Here is a 23,743-nt window from a genome sequence, read left to right on the forward strand (position 1 = left end):
TCCTTGCTGGAGTTCTGCCTCTTCTCCCATATGGACCTTTCACAGGCCTTGCTGGGGCCCCCTAAGCTTGAGCCCGGACACTGTTCTTCCTCTAGAAGGGATGATCCCATTAGCTCCTGTTACTGAGCCTTGGTCCTGCATGCAAGGCACATGGCCCGTTGCTCTTTTCTCATTAAGTCTTCACAAGTTCTTGCAGTAAGTACTGGTGCCACTCCCACCTCACAGATGAAGAAGCAGCCTGAGGGGCACTCAATCACCTGCCTCAGGTCACTTAGCTGGGAAGCGGTGGAGTCTGGGTTCCAGCCAGTCAGCTGGACTCCAAGTTCCTTGTGCCAACAGTGGCCAGCCCTTCTCCAGGCCTGGCTGTGGTGTCAGGCCTCAGCAGCCTGACAGCCAGACCTTGCTAGTGCCTCCTGTTTGTTACAGGCATGGCCTGTATCCTTCTAGGGGAGGCCAGGACTTCAGAATAAGGGGGACTTTCCTTCTGGTCATTTGGCCCCATGATGAATGCCCTGTGAAAGCATAACAAGTGAAAGCCAAGGGTGCCTGAGATACCATCAGTGAGTGAGACTGGCTGGGAGGGAGCTCTCGGCCATGACTGACCTCATCCTTCCCCCCAGAGTGCAGCCCCTCCCAGCTCTGGACAACGGCTGCTGCGTGGACATGAGAGCTCTCTTATTATATAGTCCAAGTATTTTATTTTCATTGACAAATAAAGACTGTACTCTTATGGTATACAGCAGGATGTCTGGAAATATGTATGCATTGTATGAGGGCTAAACTGAGCTGATTAGCATATGCATTACCTCACATTCTAATTTTCTTTTTGTGTGTATGCATGATGAGAACATTTAAAATCTGCTCTTAGTAATTTTCCAGCATTCAGTGCTTGATTATTAACTATAGTCACCATGTTAGAGGACAGATCTCTTGAACTTATTCTTCCTTTGGCCAGTCCCCTGCTGTCCCCAATCCAGGCCCTGGTAACCACCATCCTACCCTCCACTTCTGTGAGGCTGAATTTTTTAGATTCCAAGTATAAATGACATCCCATAGGTATTTGTCTTTGTTTCAGGCTTATTTCACTTGAAATAATGTCCTCCAGTTTTGTCTGTGTTGTCACCAATGGGATTCCTCAAAGCTGTAAGAGAAGCCAGGAACCTAGAGTTTGCTGTGAAGCCTTCCAGTGTTATAAATGCTGAGCATTAAAGAAAATCTTTGATATTCCTCTTCCCACAAATAGAGAATCCCTGCCCTGGCCACCGCTGCTCCATCCAGTCACTGGAGGATTCCCAGGTGGGGCTAGGCACTGGGGAGGAGCAAGGCCAGGTAGACTCCATTCCATCATGGCCTTGCTGAGTTGGGCAGTGGGACAGTGGTGGCTTTGCCAGAGCCTGGATGTAGTGTTTAGGATTCCTCAGGTGTGTTTTGAGAACGTGGATAATTTTTGAGGTTATGAGCCTTCATAACATTTGGAGAACTGTGAATTTACTTTCAGTTGCCACGGGAAGGAGATGTTAGCACGGATGCTGACGTTCTGATGGCTCTGGCTGCTGTGCGGACCACAGTGGAGGAGGGGAAGGCGGAGCTGAGGAGGGCCAGTGAAGAGACACCAGGGTAGGGTGAGACACTGTGGGGATGGGGGCTAGGAAGGCAGCAGGGAGACAAGAGAAGTGGAGATTAAGAAGCAGTTTGCTGGATGCATGGAGGCCTTACTGGTCAGGAAAATTATTATTATTATTACTATTATTATTATTTTTTGCACTGTGGTTGGCTTGAATTTTCTATGTTAGTTGGATTAAGTTTTGTTGCAAATTACAGAAAACTCCAAATAATGAAGTCTTAAACAAGATTGTGTTACTTTTCTATCTTGTAATAAGAGGGTCACAGAAGGCCCAGGGATGGAGGGTGCTCTGTGTGTGGCCTTGGCCTTATGATGTGAAGCAATTTAAATGTTGGTGAGAATGTGGGGGAAAAGGTACACTCATCCATTGCTGGTGCAACTGCAAATTGGTGCAACCAATCTGGAAAGCAGAATGGAGATTCTGTAGAAAACTTGGAATGCAACTACTAGTTGACCCAGCTATCCCACTACTTGGTCTATACCCAAAGGACTTAAAATCAGCATACTTTAGTAATGCAGACACATCAATGCTTATAGCAGCTCAATTCACAATAACTGAACTGTGGAAGCAACCTAGATATCCTTCAAAAGATGAATGGATAAAGAAACTGTGATACACACACACACACACACACACACACACACACACACACAATGAGCTATTACTCAGCACAAAAAGAGAATAAAATTATGGCATTTGCTGGAAAATGGATAGAGTTGGAGAATCTCATGCTAAGCAAAGTCAGCTGATCCCAAAAAATCAAAGGTCGAATGTTCTCTCTGATAAGTGGATGCTGATCCATAATGGAGAGGGGGAAGGCATGGAAAAAATGGAGGAACTTTGATTGAGCAAAGGGGAGGGAAGGTAGGGAGGGTGCAGGGGGGCAGGAAAGATGGTGGAATGAGATGGACATCATTATCCTAGGTACATGTATGACTGCACATATGGTGTGACGCTACATCGTGTACAACCATAAAAATGTAAAGTTGTGATGCAATTGTGTACAATGAATCAAAATGCATTCTGCTGTCAAATGTACCTAATTAAAATAAACAAATAAATTTTAATAAAAGTATGTTCTATGGTGTCCTCCCATGAGTAGGGGCTGAATTGAGTAACTTGTTCCTAAAGAAGTGACCAAGTTGTAAGAAGGCAATGTGGTTTCCTCCTTGGGTCACTCTGGGGAAGCCAGTGCCATATTGTGAGGACACTCAAGCACCCTGTGGAGAGGCCCAGATGGAGAACTGAGATCTCCCACCAAAAGCCAGAGAGAAACTGGGTCCTCCTATGTGTGAGCCAGCTTAGACATGAATCTTGCAGCCCAAGCCTGGTGGGACCAGAGACCTGGCTAAGATCCTGACTGCAACTTCTCTAGGCGCTCTGAGCCAGAACTGCCCAGCTTAGCCTCTTCTGAATTTCTGATTTCTGGGAACTATGAGATCATGCATGTTTTCTACTTGAGGCCCTTCAATTTTGTTATATAGCAACCGACAATTAATAACCAGTCCAAGACAGCGGCACCCATATTTCAGGATGCAGGAAGATGAGTTCCTAGAAGGGGCAGCTTACATATTCCCTCACCTCCTGTTGGGCAGGACTTAGAGAGACATGGCTCCATAGCCAGGGCAGCCCTAGCTTGGGAATGCAACTTCCCTTCCTTTTGTCACCCATAAAGTTGGGGAAATGGGAACCAGGGAACAATGAGCAGTTTCCACTGCAGCTTGTTAATATTTTCTGTTTAGAATGAAAAGAGAGCTCTTGTTTTCAAGAATGCCTTTGTTGATACAAAGAAAGCACTTCTCCATCATTATTTAATGAAACATTTGGTTCATTTTTACCAAAGAGATGGAAATCATCAAATGCAAGATTCTTGCTCTTATTTCAAGACAATGAACACCCTTTCCTGCAGAAGGTGGCGGTAGAGGAAGTGTTAAGTCTGCTCCCTGGCAATGCCTTTGAGTGCCCTTGACCCCTGCACTCTGGGCTATGGGCTTATATTCCTGCAGTGACAACACAGGCCCAGGTTTGTGGCAACTTGTATAAATAACTTCTGTGCATTCATGATAGGCTCTTTTGAGAGAAAGAGAAGCCATCAGGGTTTCTGTCAGTGACGCTGGGGAAAAAAGGCCCAGAAGGTTCCTGTTGAAAAGATAGAAATGTTGCATTGGAAGGGGGAGGGGTGAGAAGAAGGGGGGGTGTCAGGTGGAGTTGTCATCATGGAAGGTATTGTCCCCTCCTCAAGAGCTCTAAAGTGATCAGATTGGTGTGGTCATGAGAGTGCACTTTCCATGGAGGAGAGTTTAGGAGAAGAGACTGCACGCTCGGGAAAGTGCTCCAGCCCTATTCCTTTGAGATTTGACAGCCAGAAAGAGAGGACCATTTTCCCCCTCAGGGCTGCCCTCCATTACAGGGTGAACTCAGAATGACACCCTTGACAGAGGAGCTTTGTCTTAGCAACAATACGTTCAAGTCAAGGGGAACTCCTGGGACGTCCTTTTGGTCACTGACCCAATCCATGTTTTTCAAATTTTATCTATAATAAAGCTAAAATCTTACTACCTGTCTGCCTCTTGTGTCTTATTTATTAATTAGTTCCTAACACTTCAGGGAAAGATGGGATGAGGGTGGTGCTGGTGAATTTGGATCTCCCCCAAAATCTCATACTATTTCCAATTATGTTTCAGAAAATAGGCTCCTACAGGGTAAAACTAGAGAGAGAAAAGATCTTGATGTGGATCTCATCTGCTGTAGGGATTTGGGACACACACCCTACACTTATCTTTATGTATATCTCTGCATCTCTCCGGCTCTCTCCTTTCTCTCTCAGTCAAATCTTAGTTAAGTCCCATAACTTTATGAAGCATGTTCTACCATAACCATGTCACACTGATGGATAAACAGATGCAAAGAAAGGCTAAGCAAATTGCCAAAGGTAACAGCTAGTAAGTAGATTCTGATCCGGCTCACCTGGTTCCAAAGCCTGCACTAAAATGCTAGGTGGCATGGTCTTGCTGGATTTTAGGCCGATATGCTTAAAGTCAGACAGGCAATATGGGAGAAGAAGCCAACCTATTTGCAGTAGAATCTTAATCAGGGGTAACAGCAGGGGTAATCAGCAGCAGGGAGAAGAAGGGGGAGGGGTGATTGGAGAACCAGCAAGCTGTCTGGCTGAGCTAACTGTTGTTCCCCTCTGGTGGCAGCAGCAGCTGGCAGAGAAGATGAGCTTTGTTATAGAGCATTTGACTGGAGGGCTCCCGGGACATCTAGGTGGGGTTGCATGGGAACCAGTTAGACAGTCGCGTCCCAGTTCATTTAGATTTGAGAGTCCTCAGCAGAGGTGATGGTTGATGTCATAGGAAATATGATAGAACAGGGGTGTGTAGTGGGCAAGGGCAGCTAAGAATGGAGGAGTTAGGGAACCGTGCTCAGAGGCGTGCCCGAGGCCTGGAGGGTGTCATGGGTGTTATCCGCAGGGATGTGAAGGAGAGAGTGGATGGTGGGCTCAAATACTCCCAAGAGGCCAGGTGTTATCACCATCTCTGAAGTCTGGATTTTCCTCTAGAGTCAGACTCACACGTCCAAATATGTACCAGGCACCTTAAGTCCAGGTGTGCAAAACAAATGGTGGTCTTCCCCAAACCTGTTCCTCCTGTTGTCTCCAGTATCTCAGTAGATGGCCCCAAACATTGTAGTCATCACCCCCTCTTCTCCTCCGTATCTTTGGTTCAATCCATCCTCACTCAAATCATGTCAGTCCAGTGTCCACAGCCTCAGCAGACCCAGAATCTGACCACATTCCCCACCCCGATGGCTGCTGCCCCGGTCCAGGCACATGCGTTGCCCACCAGGTTATTACTCTGGCTTCCTTATTCATGTGGCTGTTCCCCACCACCCTGCCCCCATCGCTGTATGGCAACATGGCAGAGAGATGGTTGCCGTCTCCTTTAGAGGAAACCTCTGTGGCAGAGCTGCAAGCAGGAGCCAGAGCTAAAAGGACAGCTGGGGGCAGAGGGTGTGGTGAGGTGAGCCAGTCTATTGGTGTTTGAAATCTCAGTATTTGCCAGTCCCCCCACATCTCATGCCTTTAATACAACAATCCAAACTGCAGGTCACCCCAACGAAAGAAGCGTCCTTACTTTCAGCCAAGCAGACACATACTTCAGCAGGAACTTGACAAAGTCAGAGAAGGCATGTCCTAGCTCGAGGGGTTTTCCTAGGGCGGCTGGTGTGTCTCTTGCTGTCTGCATGCTCCTCAGAAGCCATCTGTCCTGTGGACTCTGAGTGCTACCAAGAGAGGGCACTTCCCTCACAGCTGGCACCCAAAGACAGTGTCCCAGGGGTCCATAACTTGTGTGCCTTCACTAGTGTGTTTGGTCATTTCTGAAAGATAGTAAGCCGTTTCTCAAAAGAACACCTGGTCAATTGCTCATCATGGCTCCAGGGGTCCCACACTGCCCCTCCCATTGATAATGATGGCCGCTCCATGGAGACGGTGCAGGTGGTTATGGTGAGACTGGTTGTTAGGAAAAGGCAGAGGGCTGCTGCCGCCATGTGCGGTGATGCTGGTTTAAACCTGGGCAGAGGAAGAAGTGCTAAGAACACTGACCAGGAACATTTTCCAAGGACCAACTTCTATTTTTCTTCCATTGCTACCTTCTTGGTTATAGAGCAAGTCCCTTTCTACCTTTATATGCAGATGCCCAGCGTGTGTGTGTGTGTGTGTGTGTGTGTGTGTGTACGTCTGTGTGCATGCATGCACGTGTGTGTTGGGTGCTGTGGAGACGCTGAACCTTTGAAATCAGGCTTGTAGGATTCCACAGACAAACCCCCAGTGCTGGCGGGAAGGAGGCATCTATGGAGCAGAACAGGTCTCAGTGCTTGCAGAAAGGATGCCAGAGAGCTCAGGCTGCCATGCATGAGAGCAAGAGTGTGTGAGTGTGAGATGTGGTATGTGTGTGAATGTGAGTGTGTGTGACCATGTGAAAGCCTGAGAGTAGGCATGTAAGAGTGTGAGTGTATGGTGTGATGCATGTGTTTCGGGGTGTGAGTGTGTATGAACCTCTTAGAGTGTGAGTGTGTACGTCTGTGTGCATTTGAGAGAGTGTGAGAGTGCCAGTGTGCCAGAAAACATGCAGAAGTGTATAGGTATGTGTGTATGTGTGTATGGTGTTAGGTGGAGGCGTGTGCATGTGTGATGTAGCCCAAGTGTGTTTATGTGTTTACAAGGCTTGAGAAGGGTCTGGGCTTTCCTTGGGTGCAAGGGAGTGGGTGTGGAAGGGAGTTGGGTGTGGCAGAGTGGGAGCCAGAGCGCACTCCTGTGCAGGGCCAGGGGCACGCAGGCCGTGCGGCCCTTCCACTTCCAAAGGGATGCAAGCCAGTCTCGTGTAGTCCGGGGGCCTGGAGGGATCTGGTCCATTTTACTACAGTGAGCAAATTAAGAGCAGAGTCAAAACAGAGCAAGGGATCAGGTTCTGAACATTCCTGCCTTTTATGAAGCCGTATAAAATCAGAACTTTGGACTACGTACAATCTTTAAGCTCTTTCAGCTTTAATATTCTATTTTTAGTTAGAATTTTACATACATTTTATTTTTCTTACTTTCTATGAGTCCCTATTTCCTGGAAAAATTGGGATATTTTTTGGATATTATTCTCCCTTTTTGAGAGCTGTTATGAAGATCAGTCAAAACCTTATTTGGAAATGGTCTTTGTAAACTGTAAAGGACTCTAAACATATTCTTATCATTGTTAGGATAATATCCTAATAGGGGCCAGTGAATTATGAGGAGATTGAGTGAAATTATTTCCAAACAGAAACAGCCTGCATTTGGGTCATGCTATCTGTTTTATAAAAGGTAAAGACAAGTTCATGGCTTTGACCATGAGGGATAAATTGATCCCCCAAAGAATGGTAATCTGATCTTCCTGGGCGCGGAGGGAGGAGTAGGCTGCTAGCGTGCGGTGCGGCTGATATGCAATTAATAATTCAAACAGGCACATGGTGCTATTTTACAGGGCACCCTGCCCCTGATAACTCATCAATAAAATATTGGGTTCAGTTGTTTGGAGCCCACAGCTAATTTGAGAGCAATATTCTCACTTAGAAAAGCTGCTTGACGTGGGTAGCCAGAGTGTCAGGAAGGCCTGCGGTCTGAAATGAAAATGTCAGGAAAGGAAATGAGCTCCAACCCTTGCTCCTTCTAGAAGGGCAGGGCGTGATCCTAGAATCTAGGTCACCAGCAGGTAGTGTGGCCCTGGGGAAAATTTATCTCCACCTGCAGGAAGTTCCCTACATGGTTTCCCAGGCGCTGGCCAGGGCCCTCTGTGAGATGCCCACTCCATCCCAGGAGTGATGGAGACCTCTGACTCAGAGTCCTGTGGCCACAGGCCAAGGGGACCCCTTTGCAGCCCTTGAAAGGAACCCTCATCCTTCACTTTGGCTGATCATTGTTTTCATTTTTGAAGCATCACCAATTCTTGGAAGAAAAAATTTTTTATATACATACGAATAAAAACAATAAGAAAAATTGCAGCTGTGCACATTTTCAATTAAAAAAATATATGTGTCTGTAAAGCAGCCTTAGAGAACTTCACAAAGCCCAGCTGCAGGGTGCCTTGAATGTGTGGTCGCCTGTTGTCTTCACCACAGCTACATGACGTGCTGTGTGCTGACGAGTTGAAACCCACCATCTAAAACCCAAAGGCCTTCAAAACCGAATCCTGTTTTGTATTAATATGGGGTCATATGACTGAAGCCTGTTTTGTTATATGAGGTTAAATGAACCGAACAGAGGTGAGTCTTGTTTGGGACTTCAGTGATGCAGATATCTGCAAATATTCATGTAGTGCTACACCATTATCAGTGGGCTTAATATCTGAGCACTGCCCAAGACCCTTGGGGTGTTTATGGCATGCTCACCAGGTTTCTCAAACCTGAAGCTTCCCTTATGATTCCCCCATGGCAGGGGAAGAACCTAAGGTGCACATAAATCCTGCCAGTTGCCCAGTATCAAAACTGGAAGGTGGCAGCTATAGGATTCAAACCAAGAAACTGCCTCTAACTCTCAACCCAGCCCTGGTCCACATTTCCCATGACAGGGCACACAAAGAAAACAGTCATCATTGTTTGTCCATCTGGGAGAAGAGAATGAATCTGTCTGGGATGAGAGTAGATGGCCCTAGGCTATCCCGATGGCTGCTGCTTTTCCAGCTAGTGACTGTCCCCCTTTGCTCAGCCTGCAACCCTGTGATGGTTGCAACTGCGCGGTCACAACTCATACAGTTCCTAAAGAAAGAAGGACACGGTGAAGTGGGTGTGGGGCATCCTGAGCTCAAGGTGACCTGCCTGGCTTTATGGAACGGCAGATGGTGAGGCAGCAGCTCCTCAATCCTGGTCCTTGGAGGAATATGGTGGATACCCTGGCCTGTTCTCTAGCAGGGCTGTGCTTGTCTTATGGGACACTGCAGTCCCTACCCAGGCTGATCAATGGTAAGGATATCTGGCCCTGCACCAGCCCGGGAAGATCAAATCAGGAATGCAGAGCTGGGAGAAATCTTTTCTGTTAGGCCTGAACACACTCAGGCTAAAGCAGTTCTATTTTGCATTCCTCTTTTAACTTCAGCATTTTAGATTCTGTTGCTTCTGTAGGAATCTATCCTCGCCAATTCCAAGGGCAGACCCCCAGGTTTCACAAGCAGAGTTCAGAAGGGAAAGGGTGGTCCATGTCCCTGGCTAGAGCACTGTGCCAGGCTGGGTTCTGAGCTATGCCAGCTTCCTAGAAATTGCTTGACACTTTAAGTTTTTTTCTTTTAATAAATGAGTTGAATGAACTCCCTTGCTCCCTCCTCACCAAACAAAGGAACATAAACAGGAACATAACTTTAATTTCAGAGACTCTTTGCTTTCCCCAATTTCTCTAGACCACACAAGACCCAAGATGAAGCTCATTCCTTAGATTTTCAGCCACAAAAGACCACTTTGTCAGTTCTGTCCCTTGCTTTTTGCCCTTAGTGTGGAAGACTGCACAAGCTCTGGTCCCCATGAATGGGCTCAGCTAGAGCACAGGGCTCAGGTTCTGGATGAAGTGTCCTAATGACAGCCCATTTCTCACCCCCAAAATGTCAGCTTCCATAGTTCTAATATTTTCTGTCTTAACTTCTTCTCATTTTTCTTGCCCAGGACCACGGCTCAGGGTTTATAGACTAAGTCTGTCCCTGGTGGCCTTGCTTCCCAGCCTGGATTCCAGCTCTCCATGGCTTGTCGGCCTCCTGGAGTCTCTGCTCAGCACTGCCTGCAGACCTTAGATGGGCTCTGTGCCCTGGAGCAGGCCAAGGCTCGATGACCCCTGTCAAATTTCTTTGCTAGACACCATGCCTTTACAGCCTGAGTGCCTCCACTGAGGCCGGCTCTTTGCTAGGTTTGTTGCTGAACTCCCAACCTGCCTGAACTCCATCTTGTGCCCCCAAAGATGAATATCCTCTCCAGGTTGGTCTGAATGACCCCTGAGGCTTTCCCAACCTGGGATTCTCAGAGTCTGCAAGGATTATATTACCCTTGGCCTTGGCACAGGACTTTTCGGTATAGAGACTGTTCAGAACACCTGCTTCACATTTCATTGGGGCCTCTAGAGTTTCCTTATTGTGCACATGGTTTCCAAAAGTGAAGGCACTCCAATCATGGCTGACAGTCCCATGTCTACCTGCGCCTCAATTCCTTCTCCATGTTTTGTGCCTCTAGAGAAGAAGGGTTCATGTCTACCATGGAGGTCTCCCCTCACCTGCAAGACCTCAGAAGATTTTTATTTGAGAGCATGTCTGTTGTGGAGTCATTATCTGGAGCTACTTTTAAACTGGTTGCTGTTCAGGGTCAAGAATTTAGAAGATAATTGGGATTCCATCAGTGCCCTTCCCATATCTCCAATACAGCCCTTACCAGAATGGCTTAATGCTTTCCAACATGGGCTTTGGGGTTTGGCAGATATAAATTCTTTGGGACAGAGGCAAATACTATCCATTGTGTTTCATTTACCTTTTAGTATGAGAACACAGGAAGAACCCGTTCCCTTACTTCCTTTGCAGAAAGAGGGGACAGAACAATACTGTAGGAGCCCAGGCCTGGTGTCTGCGAGCTTCTGAGTGCCTCTCTTTCCTTTACCTTTCTTGTCTTCAGCTGGTTGGATATAGAGGACCAAAAAGAGGACTCTAATGCCTCAGTGGAAGGAGGCAGGGTTCCAAATCCACTGCATGGAAGCCCCCCACCCTGGCCGTACCCTTACTAGGACATGGATGAGAAACAAGTCTTTTTATTGTATTTCAGCTCCTAAGTGTGACAGTCATTTGTTGTAGTGTTCATATTTATCTGCCAGCGTAGATCTGGAGCTAGTTTTACAAGTAACTACATACGTTTGAGCAAATCCTTTAATTTTTTAAAAATATTTTTTTGTGCTTTGTCATCTGTATGAAACTTTCTTTGCAGTCTCGAGGTCACGGGAGGAGTGTCCGACGCAGCCATTCCAGGTAACAGTGGACCTTGCGCATACAGCTTCCCTAGGAGTTGACTTTCAACTATTCCGCTAATGTGTGGGGCTTGATCCCGCTCCAGGGTGTTCTCATGGGCTTCCTTTACCTGGATCATTTTCCTTCTGGTTGCTACTGTCTCATTTTTTTAGGGCCAGTCTTCAATACCATGTCCTCAAAGAAACCTTCCCTGCTGACTCCAATTAAATCAGCACCCTTCCCTCCAATTCTTTATTCAATCACCCTACTTAGTTTTCTTCATTGCATCTACCCCTGTCTGGAAGTAGATTATTTATGCACTGGTTTATCAAAATATTACCTGTTATCACCCTGCCTGCATGATAGCTGTGTGGGGGAAACACTTCTGCCATGACTTCTCTGGCACGTGGGGGCATTGTGGATGCTCAACAGTTGCTGCCTGACAGGGAGGGCCACATGAGGTCTTTAGGGAGGGAATCTGGCAGCTGACCCAGCATGTGACAAGTGCTCCAAAAATGGCCGCTGTATTGTCTGTCTGCATTGGGCCTGTTTACACGTTCCTCTTTCCAATTGGTTGCAAACTTACCAAAGCCAGAAAGTAATTATCTTTGATTCTCAATAAACTCTGTATGTAAGAGGTGATTAACACATGCGATTGTTGAGAACTTCAAATGTGTTTGACCTGGTGCATTCAAAAAGACCAATGAAACCATCCTTGTTCTAAAAAAAATTAAACCTTTTTATTAGTATATTTATTTTATATATAAAAGAAATACAAAAAAAAAAAAAAAACACAAAGAAAATGTTTTCATGGCAAATCAGATTTGTCGGTGCCTTCGGCTTGGGCTCCAGGCTCCGGCCCACTGGGGCTCAGCAAAGTCCGCCGGTTGTAGTGGCCCTTGATGATCCCTGTGTTGTTGTTCTCGTTGAGCAGCTGCTTCTGCCTCTGCCTGTTGAGGGACTGCACCAGGCCCAGGACCACTGCGGCCAAGGAGTACTGCCCGGGCAGTCTTCTCGGGGGCAAGATGAACGGGTTGGGCTGGACTCTTCCCAGGAGAAAGTACGTTTTGATTTTCCCTTCCTGCTCGCTGATGCCCTTCACGTAGATCTCCCCTCGGTAGTCAAAGGCAAAGCCCTGGTCCTTCAGGATGAGATAGGTCTCCTCTGGGACTTGGATCCGGCCGCTCACCCCCGTGCTGTCCATTCGGCTCGCCAGGTTCACGGTTTTGCCCCAAATGTCATACTGTGGTTTCTTGGCGCCAATCACTCCAGCTACCACTGAGCCATGGCTGATGCCTGTGAATGAACCGAAGGAGCGAGAGATGAGGGAGAAAAGAGGGACAGATGGGGTTGGGACCCTACCTGGGGTGGAGGCCATCAAACATGTGTCTCTGAGGATGAATTGCAGGGTCCAGATCCTGCCTAAGTCACTTAGGAGATGTGTGATGTAGGTCAGCTACTTAACCTAGTTGGACCTCACTTTTCCCATCTGTAAAATGGAAATAATGAAAGGAAGTGTCAACAAGATAACAGAAGCAAAGCCCCGGGCATAGGGCCTCCAACCAGTGCTTGCTCGACATAGCAGAACTGCTGTTCTCCCACGCACACTGGCTTGGCTAGGCCTGTGCGATGAGGAAACGCTGACCAGGAGGCAGGACCTGGGATCTCCTGCTTCTGCCCACACAGTGCTCTGAGAGCAGGGGCAGAGCTTTCCCTCCTCTGTTCCTGGTGCAGCTCTTCCACACCCTCCATCAGCCCATGGAAGGCTTCCTACTGCTTCTCTGTCTCCTCCCTTGTCCTCTCGCTCCACCCTCCACACTTTCACAGAAGGGGAAGGGCGTGACGCACACATGTGACCAAGTTACCGCCCTCTTATACATCTGCCAGGACTCTTTTGACCTGCAGGATAAAGCTGAAGCTCCCTAAGATCCAGGACTTCTCTGGTTTAGCTTTTGCTTAACTCACGAGCCACATTCTCCCCTACCCTCTCCCTTACCCCTGCTCCACGTCCATACTGCTCTGCTGGTTCCCGTGCCAGTCACCTACCACACCTACCACCTGCTGCTTACCATCTTTGAGCCTTGGTCCCAACTTTCTCTCTGCTTGGATTCTACTTCTCCCTAATCCTATTTGGCAAAGGGAGCTGCCTCCTTTGGGAAACCTAGACTTCACTTCTAGAAATGACAGCATTTCACTAAACATGTAAGTGGGCATGTGTACACACTGAGTAGGCACCTACTATGGGCCAGGTACTGTTCCAGGCACTGGGGATATGGTGGGCAAGAAAAGAGATAAAGTCCTGGCCCTCATGGAGTTCACCTTCTACTGGGGAGAGAGGAAATAAGAAAACAGGTAATACAATGTCAGCAATCAGGGTACAGGGATAGAGAAAGTAGGGGTATACTCAGGAGTAAGGACCATGAGCTAAGACCTTTTTGAGCAGAGATTTGAAGAAAGTGATGTGACCAGTCAGACAATTATCTGGGTGGGGTTCTTCCAGGCAGAGGCAGAGCAACACCCCCACACCCCCACACCATTAAAGTGACTGCAAATTTGAAAAGCAGACAGTAGAATGCATGTGAATCACAATGATCATTAGCTCTAAATTTTAACACACACACACACACACACACACACACACACACACACACACCATTAAAGTGACTGCAAATTTGAAAAGCAGACAGTAGAATGCATGTGAATCACAATGATCATTAGCTCTAAATTTTAACACACACACACACACACACACACACACCATTAAAGTGACTGCAAATTTGAAAAGCAGACTGTAGAATGCACGTGAATCACAATGATCATTAGCTCTAAATTTTGCAGGGCACATTCAGAGCCATCATCCCATCTGACTCCCATATGACTTATGAGCTGACAGGCAGAGTGTGAGTGTAGCATCCAGCTTACACAGGAGGAAACTGAGACTCAGAGGGTGAGAACGTCTTGCCCAAGGTCATAGAGTTGGCTACTGCAGTTCTGAAACACGTACTGAGATGCTTGATCAGCTGGGAAATTAATTGTCAAACCTCTGAGATCAATATAACTGTACAGCAGTTAAATATATCATGCCAAGGTTGCTCCTAGTTCAGTCAATGTCTTTGGAATTTACTAGAATATCTCTCTGTTCAGGACTAAAGTTCTCTCTTTATTCCTGGTTCAGTTTTGTAGTTGATTTCAGAACAGACATGCAGGGTTGATGGAAGCTGTGGGAACAGGCCTGACCAGCCCCTCCGTAAACCAAAAACATAAATGTAACTTCATTTTGTTCCAAAGAATAAAGGCACATGGCATTCCTTAAAAATAGGCATTTCTGGACCCCTTTTCTTTGAGAGCTGCTAAAGGAAAACACATGAAGTAAAATGGACATCCGCAGTGTGGGATGGTGGTCGGGGTCTACAGCTGCATACCCTGCCAGCCAGGAGTCACTCATCTCAGAGTCGAGAAGTCTGGGAGCCGCTGCTGGAATGACTACTGGGCTGTGTGATGTTAGGCTAGTCACTCCCCTTTTCTGGGTCTGAGTTTACTCAGCTATAAAGTGGGAATGGGGACTAGAGGAGGGGCTTTCAAACTGGCATTAAAGACCCCTGGAAGTTCAGTAGTGATGCAGAAGTAATTAGCAAAGTACACAAATCATAAAGGATTATTATTCAATAGCAAGATTGTTTTTTAAAAATATTTTTAGTTGTAGGTGGACACAATACCTTCATTTTGTTTACTTATATGTGGTGCTGAGGATTGAACCCAGTGCCTCACACATGCTAGGCAAGGCTCTACCACTGAGCCACAACCCCAGACCAACGATTATTGTTTTTTTATTGCTATTTTGCACAAGCCTGTCCCCAAGCCCGAAGGAGGGTGAGCTTCAAGGCTGGGCAATATGCTGCAGGACTCTCTGCCTGACTCTGGCTCAGTACAGGATCAGGTACCCTTGGGAGTAGAGTCCTGCTTTCACCTGAAGTCATTATCCAGGAGACCTGAGAACAACCCATGGGCCACCAGTATCAAACAACCCAGAAGTCAGAATGAAATTGTTCTTAGCTGGTTAGCTACCTCTACAAGCAGGACCTTGCATGGTGGGTGGAACCAGATTGAAACCATCTTTTAGGATTTGCCAAAGACCAGCCCTACTGTATTTCTGCACTCAGGCCAGTATCCTTCCCTTTTTTCTAACATCTTGAGTGAGAGGAACCTCAGAAAGGCCTGAGCTGACCCTGTGCCTGTCCTTGTCAGGGTCACACTAAGCCTACTGAATTTTGAAGGAAAAAATTTCCCTGCCTTGAGACCCAAGGGGTGGAAGTTGCTGACAGAGCGAGCGAGGAAGTGGTTTTCTGAAGCCCCGGCTTCCAGCTGCGACTCACCGATCCGGAGTTCAAAATTGTTGAATGAATGCTTGTTGATCTCCTGTATGCTTTCCGTCAGGGCGAGGGAGAAGTCGGCCAGGGCACACAGGTGCCCCCACTTGTCTTCACATTGCTGGAGCAGACACGAGAAGGGCTCATTCAGGGTGATGACTGCTACTGTTTCTGCAGCAGGGCTTTCTACCCTAGCGCTACCCACACGTCCCTGAGAAGGAAATAACCATGCGCCTGTGCACTCTTCCAGAAGCATGGATCACAGGAGACTCACTTAAGAGTGCAGCACATGTGGCTCATTACATAGAAAATATTTTGGGTTTTGCAGACTATATAGTCTTTGTTGTATTTGAAAGGAGAAAAAGATAAAATGTAAATGACTCGACATGGTTATGTTCCAATAAAACTTTATTGACTAGGGTAAGTGGTGGGCCAGATTTGGCCTGTGGGTATGAGTTTCCTGACCCCTGCTATTGTGTTCCACAAATATGTACCATGTGGGTTTCTTCCCAGAGAGTCATTCTTGGAATTCTTTTAGTTGGAAAAAAAGTGCAGGAAGGATGGAAGCAATTTAATGAGGACTCCATCTCCCCCAGCAATGGACTCATATTCATTTAACATTTGTTGAAGACTTACTAGGTGCAAGGCTTTGTATGGGGAGCATGGCAGTAGCCCAGGTAATTCATCCATTAGCCCTTGAAGGTAGATATTAATGTCCCCATTTAAGACTGAGTGCTTGGCACATGGTTAATATCTCAAAATTCCAGAGCTATAATTATTTCATACAACTTTGGAAGGAGAAAATTAAAATAAGAACAATAAAACAGGCTAGCATTAGGAGTTTAGTGATACCCCCAAATAAATCATAATCAAGGTATCTCTAGGCCCTGTTTTTTTTGTATCAGGGATTAAACTCAGGGGCACTCGAACACTGAGCCACATCCCCAGCCCTATTTTGTATTTTATTTAGAGACAGGGTCTCACTGAGTTGCTTAGTGCCTCTCTGTTGCTGAGGCTGGCTTTGAACTCGTGATCCTCCTGCCTCAGCCTCCTGAGATGCTGGGATTACAGGCGTGCACCACTGCACCTGGCAGGCCCTGATTTTTGTTCAATGGAAAAGTGAAGTTTAGAGGGAAGCCTGGAGGTCTCTCAGCATGGCAGTACTACTTTATCCAGTAGAGTGGCCCTGCCTGAGTCCCTGCAGACCACAGTTTTCATAACCCCGCTCCCAAGCCTCCTAGTCACAGGGGTGTCACCACTTTCAGTGACATGGCAACAGCAAGGCCCCTGCAAAGGCTATGCTTGGGTCCTGAGTCCTTTACCTGTTTTTCTGGTGACAGGCCTGACACTGCCATGTAGGTGCTGCCAATGGTCTTGATCTTTTCAATGTCTTGAAACCGGTCCTCACCAAGCAGCTGAAATGGATCAGGCAATGGTGTTAGTCTGGTGCTTACTCTTCCCCCAGGCTGCAGCTCCTGAAAAAAATGAGCCCCTAGCTCACATGAAGAAAAGTCTAGCTCTCATGCTGGGGATCCTTGCCTCTCTGAAGGTCTCGCAGTCAGCCAGTGACTGTGCACCTGCTAAGTGCCAGGAGCCTAGATGGTGTGACCAGACACCCTAGAAGGAGTAGGTTTGTTTCCAAGAATCTTTGAAATAAACAAGGCTGTTTGATTAGCTCAAGGAGGACACCAAGACTGTCCCCAAATTCTCAACAAACCTCATTGGTTCTTTTCTCACCATGTGCTTAGAACCCCCTTAGCACCTCCCTGCTTGCACCCTGGTCTAAGCCCCTGCTGGATCCCAGCTGGGCTATGGAGAGCCTGCCTGCTCCTTTCTCCTCTCTCCCAGAGTGGTGGCCACAAGGATCCTGTTTACAAGTGAGTTAGAACGTGTCCCTGCTTTATACAGAACCCTCCAATGGCTTCCAGCTCTGTCAGGGTCGAAGTGTCTTCACTGCAATCTGCGAAGCTTGTCACAGCCTGACCCCTCCCTGTTGTCCTCGTTGTTCACTTTATTCCAGCCACACTGACCTCCTTCCTAGTCCTGGAAGACGCCAGGCCCATTTCTGCTTCAGGAGGTTTGCATCTGCTGTTCCGGGAGACGACTCTCCCTCAGACCACCTGTGGCCCCCTCCTCACCTCCAGGTCTTCCCTCCACCCCATCTTGCCAGCGTAGTCTGGTTGACCGCCCTGTCTGCAGTTGAACGTGGCACCCTCTCCCTTCTGCACACTCTTACTCTCCTGTTTTGTCTTCTCTTCTTAGCACTTATGCCTGGTTTGACTTTGTTTGTCATCATGTCCCTCTCTCCTCACTGGAATGCAGGACTCCAGGGGCATGTATAGACAGAGCTGAGAGTGTTAAAGGGAGGAATGAGCGAATGAATGACTAAATTAAAGAATGGTGGCCATCCTCAGCATTTCCTCCCTCTTTACCTGCAGTTGGGATTTTCATGCTAAGGAGGGGAAACCTTGGTCTCTTATTTAGTAATGATGGTAGGCAGGATAATGCCTCCGGACCTAGCTTCTAAGATCTCTATGTCCTAATCCCTGGAAAGCACACCTCTCTTATTTCTCTTGGTTAAAGGGATTTTGCAGGTATGATTAGTTTTGGGAAATCTAATCACAATGGTCTTCATAGGAGAAACTGGGAAGCAGAAGAGATAGAGAAGGACATTACATGGAAGCAGAAATCAGAGTGACATGATTGCTAGCTTTGCAGATGGAGAAAGAGGCAATAAGCCAGGGAATGCAGGTGGCTTCTAGATGCTGGAGAAGACAAAGAAGTGGTTTCTCCCTGGAGCCTCCAGAGGGAATACAGACCTGTGATTGCTTTAATAAATTTCTGTTGTTTTAAGCCAATAAATTGATAGTAATTTGTTACAGCAGCCACAGGAAACTAATACAGCTACTATTCACAGAGCTCCTAAATGTCTGAGAAACAATTTATATGAGGTCCTGGCCATCAGAGAGCTAACAGCCCAGGTAAGGCCAGATGTCAAAAATTAATAATCACACACTAGCTCAAATTTAATTATGTTTATGATGGAAATGTACAGGTTGTAGGCATGAGAAATATAGACTATTTTGATCCAATCTGGTGAATCTGGGAAGGCAGCTGATTTACAACTTCAGTTCTTAGGCTTGAGAAGGGGTTTCCTACAATTTGTGTATGAATCTGTGTGTTGGGAGGCTTGGGGCACAGAAGTGTTGAGGGAGCATGCAGACTGAGGAGATAGCATAAAAAAAGCTCAGAGTTGGGAGAGATGCACAGTGTATCAAAGAAATACACAGAGGCCAATATGGCTGCAGAGTCGTAAACTTGGTTGTGAGCTGAAGATTAGGAGCTGGGAGAGGCAATGGGGCCAGAGCACACAAGGGCCTGTAGGATACACTGAAAATATCGAAGACACAGGCTTTCAGGAAAACAGCAGTGGCAAGCACTGAGAGGACATAAGTAGGCAGAGACTAGGTTGGATTTGCATTTTGGAAAGGTCATCCTGGATGCTGCAGGGGAGAGGAAACATGGGGTGACCTATTGCAGTATCAAAGTGGAAGATAATGATGGCTTGGGTTAGAGATGGAGACACACATATGGATATTTGGAGAGACTACTTGTGATAAACGAAATAGGGCTTTGTGTTTGGTGGCTTAAGAAATAGCTTCTAATGACATTTGTGAGTGCAGGTTGTAGATTTGTGTGTGTATATGTGTGTGTGTGTGTGTGTGTGTATAAGTACATGTGCGAATGTGTTTGAAGACATATGCATATGTGCATGGTGCTTGTGTACATGTCCATGTGTGCATTCTGGTGTATGGGAATGCATGTTCACACATGTATGTGTGTAGTGTGCATAGATATTTTTTGTACAGCAATGTCAACTTGTGTGTGTTTGTGTGTGGGTGTGCACACATATGTGCACAGTATGCAGACATGTTACCTATGTGCATGTATTGACATGTATGCATCTTTGTGTGGGCATAGTGTGTGGTGTGTATGTGCATGTTTGTATGTACGTGTGTGTTTGAGTGTGTGTTTGAAGGTGATCAGGAGGCAGAGAAGAGGCAGACTGGAGAGTCTGGAATGGCAGATTTGAGTTAAACCACTTGCTGTTCTATCCCATGCACTCATTTTATATTGAGAAAAATTTCTGAATCAAGAATTTCTAAATTTCAGTGCTTCCCTGACCTCATGATGGCTGGCTGACCTCCATGCTTCTATAAAATCTGGTCAACTTGAAGCCTGCACTTGTGCCTGGCTGTTCCTGTGAAAAGCTTCCTAGCTGTCCCACCTCATACCCTTAGCCATCTTTTGTCACTTTATGAGGGATGGTAGCCCAAGTGACAGTAAAATGTTTGAGGCAGGGGTCAAGGTAGTGTGTTTCTTTGTACCCAAATCTAAGGGCCTTGGATGCATTGGTGATTGCTATTATTCCTTGGGAACATTAGGTGATATTGGATGGCCTCTCCCCTCAGTGTGGTTTAACAAACCTTCACCTCGTATAGATAATATGCCTCATTACCCCAGTCAATAATTATTTTATGTCTATTTTATGTAAGGAAACTGAGGCAACAGGATTGATGGAACTTTCTTAAGTTCATCCATCTAGGAGAAATCAGGGCTAGACTTTGCACCTTGAAGCTTGGGTCCAATGTTCTGCTTTCCTATCCTGTCACCTTGCCTTGAAGCAGTGGTTTTCAAAGTGTGGTCCCATCAGCATTACTTAGAAACTTGTAAAAAACAGAAAGTCATGGTTCTGTCCACACCTACTGACTCAGAAACTCTGGACATGGCTTAGCACGTCTTCCAGGTGTTTTTGACACACTGAAGTTTGAGAGGCACTGCTTTGATAAAGGAAGAGAACGGACGGTCTGGAGTATGGGTGACTCAACCATTCAACTTCTCATTCCATAGATGATTATTGAATGCAATGTTCCAGGCACTGGGATATGAGGTTGGCAAGATCATCCTTGCTTCCAAAGCCTTTTAGTGTCCCAGGATGCACTCTGCTACGGGTCATTGGCACCTGCACACCACATTGAGGACTGGAGCTAATGTGGATTTGAATTTTTCTTCCAGACCTGAAACTTGAATGGTGCAATTCTGTGATGTGTTCTACCAAATCATTGGATAAGTCATGGCACATTCCAAACTCCACTTCAAGATTTGATTGTTAGAGAGACCCATGGGAGGCTGTGACATATTCTCTCCTCAAGGATCTGTGCCTCTTTTGCTTCTGCCTGGCACCATCCCCACAGGTATTCCTATGGCTGATTGTACTCCTTCATCTCCTCCAGGATTCCCATATAAGTTACTTTCCCAGTGAGGCTCTTTGGATGATTCTACCTGAAATTGCACCATGGATGTCAGGATACCCTGGTTTACTTGGGACAGAGGAGTCCCTTATGATGCAAGACTTTCAGACTTACATAAAATGTCATGAGTGGTTCTCCTTAAGTCTCCCTTCCTCTTTTCCCAGCTACATAATTTTGAAGGTCCTTTGCAAACGAAGACATGGAATCCTTTGATCAAAACTTAAGACTTACACGACGGTGACAGCAGCACATTGAACCAAGTGCTATTCCTCTGGGAGACTGAGTAGGTCCTTCAACTATGAAACTGCCCCGAGTGGAAGACCTAGGGCTCACTGAACCTCCCTGGCTCCAAGGCTCACATTGGCTTCTATTTCCAATTGTTGACAGGTATTTAGATATAACTTCTTGTTCTCCAACTCTGAGGTTGTAACATTCTTAGGGTCTCATGTCCTGCAAGTGGACAGACAGATGGACAAACCAAGCAGACAAAGTAGGATTTCTAGAGACTGTCTGGCTAGAGCATCCTCTCAAAATTAATCAGGAGCCAAAAAAGGCAGTCAATTCCTGCTCAGAGGAGCTCTTCTGGGACCAGGAGAGCAGGGCTTTTGTGATTTGCTTTGAGGTGTGTGTGTGGGGGAGCGGGGGGGGGGCAGGTAGGGACTCAATTCACAGCTTGGGCAACTTTTGCTCATTATGTGAGTTTCTTGAGCTAACTTGAAGCTACTCTTCTACCTGTGCAAATTATGCTCAAAATATAGGTTGTCACGCAGCCTTGGGTGTCTCAAATTTGCCCTCAAGGTTGATCTTTTAGCAGCCCTTTGACCATTCAAATTTTAGCTCAAAGATCTTGGATGCTTTTTAGCTACGCACCTCTCCCCACAACTCTGCCTCCATGCAGCTACATTTCCCTTAGATTTCTGCTGGCCGTGGGCTGACCCAACATGGTTCTGTGGGAGCACGGACCAGGCTTTGCTTTCTTCTTAGAACATCTTGTCACAGAGCCATTTCCAAGCCCTGGCACAGGTAGCCCCTCCTCAGAAGTCCATTTAGAGGCAGCAAGGGGCTTCGTTATTTCATTTAATACACAGGCAGCACATTTACCTAATCTGTGGCTGAACACGTCTAGGGTCATAATGTGGGGTCCATCACCCCCTTTCACTATAAAAAAATGAAAACAGAGGACCAAAGTGTGAGAGGACTTTGATAGCCCTTTGAGCGGGAAGGGGCTGTGGGGTGAGGAGCTGGCCCTGGCTTATTGCAAACAGTCTTGCCGGATGTGCTTGGAGCATGTTCAGCTTTCTTCTGTGCCTAGAAAGAATTTTGCAGGATCCCAACCAAGTTCCTGTGATAATTCTACCAGCAAGAGAGCAGCAGCAGCATTACAGTGAGCTCAGCAGGGAGGAATCTAGAGGGCCTGTACTGAGTGGAAGGAGGAAGGCACTTCTGTGCACACGGAGCCACCCAGGGAAAGCCTGGGGTGGGCAAGCCAGGGAATTAGGCTTCAAAGGATGTGGCAGAATGCTCTGCCTTTGGTGGCTGCAGATGGTGAGACATAGGTGAGGGAGGAAGTGGAGCTAGATAACTAGTCACTAGTTGTCCAGGTCAGAAATGATGTGGTCAGGCATAGGCCATACCAATGGTGACGGGCTGGTCTGAGAGCCCTGCAAAGGTACTGAGACATCTTCACTCTTGCAGCACATTGTCAATAACCAAGATGTGGAACCAACCTCAGTGTCCATTGATGGGTGAGTGGAGAAGAAAGCATGATATATATATATATATATATATAACAGGATACTCTTTGGCTGCCAAAGAAGGAAATTCCATCCATTGCAACAGCCCAAATGGACCTGGAGGACATTAGGCTGAGTGAAATAAGCCAAGCACAGAAAGGCAAACATTGCCTGATCTCACTTACATGTAGAATCTAAAAACGCCACACATAGAAGTGGAGCATGGAGTGGTGGTTGCCAGCAGCCAGGAGTGAGTGGGAGCTGGGAGATATTGGCTGTAGATACACTGCTTTGGTTAAGAGGAATAAATACTTGAGGGCCATTGCACACCTCAGTAGCTATAGTTAATTTAATGCATTGCACACTTGGAAGTTGCTAAGAAGGACAGAGTTCAAGGCCTTGTGCCTCACTAAGGAGCTGGAGCTGGCCTGGGGAAGCCACTGGAGGGTTTTAGGGTTGAAAGGGATGTTTGATTTTATGTGTTTTCATCACACACACACACACACACACACACACACACAATGTTCAGAATGTGAGGTGATGATGTTAATTGGCTTGATTTCAACATTCTCCAATGCATGCATCCATCAAACATCAATTAGCTAGCTCATAATTGTCATTGTGATAATTAAGTCAGACAATACGTGGTCTCTGTGTTTATAATACAGCCTAGAATTCTCTAAATGCTAGAAAACCCACCAAAAGTGATAATTCACACAAGGCTATGACAACAATGATGCCCATTTGTGACTGTAAATTTCTGAGGCTCAGATTTACCTCATCAAAGTCAGCAATGATCTCGTTCAGCAAGCGCAGGCATTCCACTCCTTGGTTATTCATTTCAGTCTGAGAGTAAAAATCTGCGAATCCTGGGATGGAGGCAAACATCACCCCAACAGCATCATAGGATTGAGAATACAGCTCCTGGACAGAGAGACACACAGAGGAAGCCAGAAATGATCATGGGAGGTCAGGTTCTGCAAGATGCTACCTGTGCACATGTGCATAGGAGCCCGTGAGAGGACAGAACACAGAACCCAGACACAATTGTCAACATCTGGAACAGAGTTCCTTAGACTGGGCTGCTGATGAAGAACAGGAGTTTATTTTTTATAGTTCTGGATTTAGTATCTGGTGAGAACTCACTTTCTGGTTTATATATAGCAACTTCTACCCTTGAGGCAGCTCTCCAGGGACCTGTTAGATAAAGGT

General features: G+C 46.6%; 1 protein-coding gene across 3 annotated transcripts in view; it reads right to left on the bottom strand.

The window, feature by feature from the left end:
* Positions 1-11,927: 11,927 nt before the first annotated feature.
* Adcy8 (adenylate cyclase 8) overlaps positions 11,928-23,743 on the bottom strand; it is a 214,448-nt gene continuing 202,632 nt past the window's right edge. For all 3 annotated transcript variants that reach the window (XM_076835574.2, XM_076835573.2, XM_076835572.2), the window contains 4 exons: positions 23,309-23,455; positions 16,809-16,901; positions 15,493-15,607; positions 11,928-12,415 (listed from right to left, as the gene is read on the bottom strand). In XM_076835574.2, coding sequence (XP_076691689.1) covers positions 11,928-12,415; positions 15,493-15,607; positions 16,809-16,901; positions 23,309-23,455 — 843 coding nt within the window. The remainder of the gene's footprint in view (positions 12,416-15,492; positions 15,608-16,808; positions 16,902-23,308; positions 23,456-23,743) is intronic.

This window comes from Callospermophilus lateralis, chromosome 16, assembly GCF_048772815.1.
Source record: "Callospermophilus lateralis isolate mCalLat2 chromosome 16, mCalLat2.hap1, whole genome shotgun sequence".
NCBI classification, from domain to species: Eukaryota; Metazoa; Chordata; class Mammalia; order Rodentia; family Sciuridae; genus Callospermophilus; species Callospermophilus lateralis.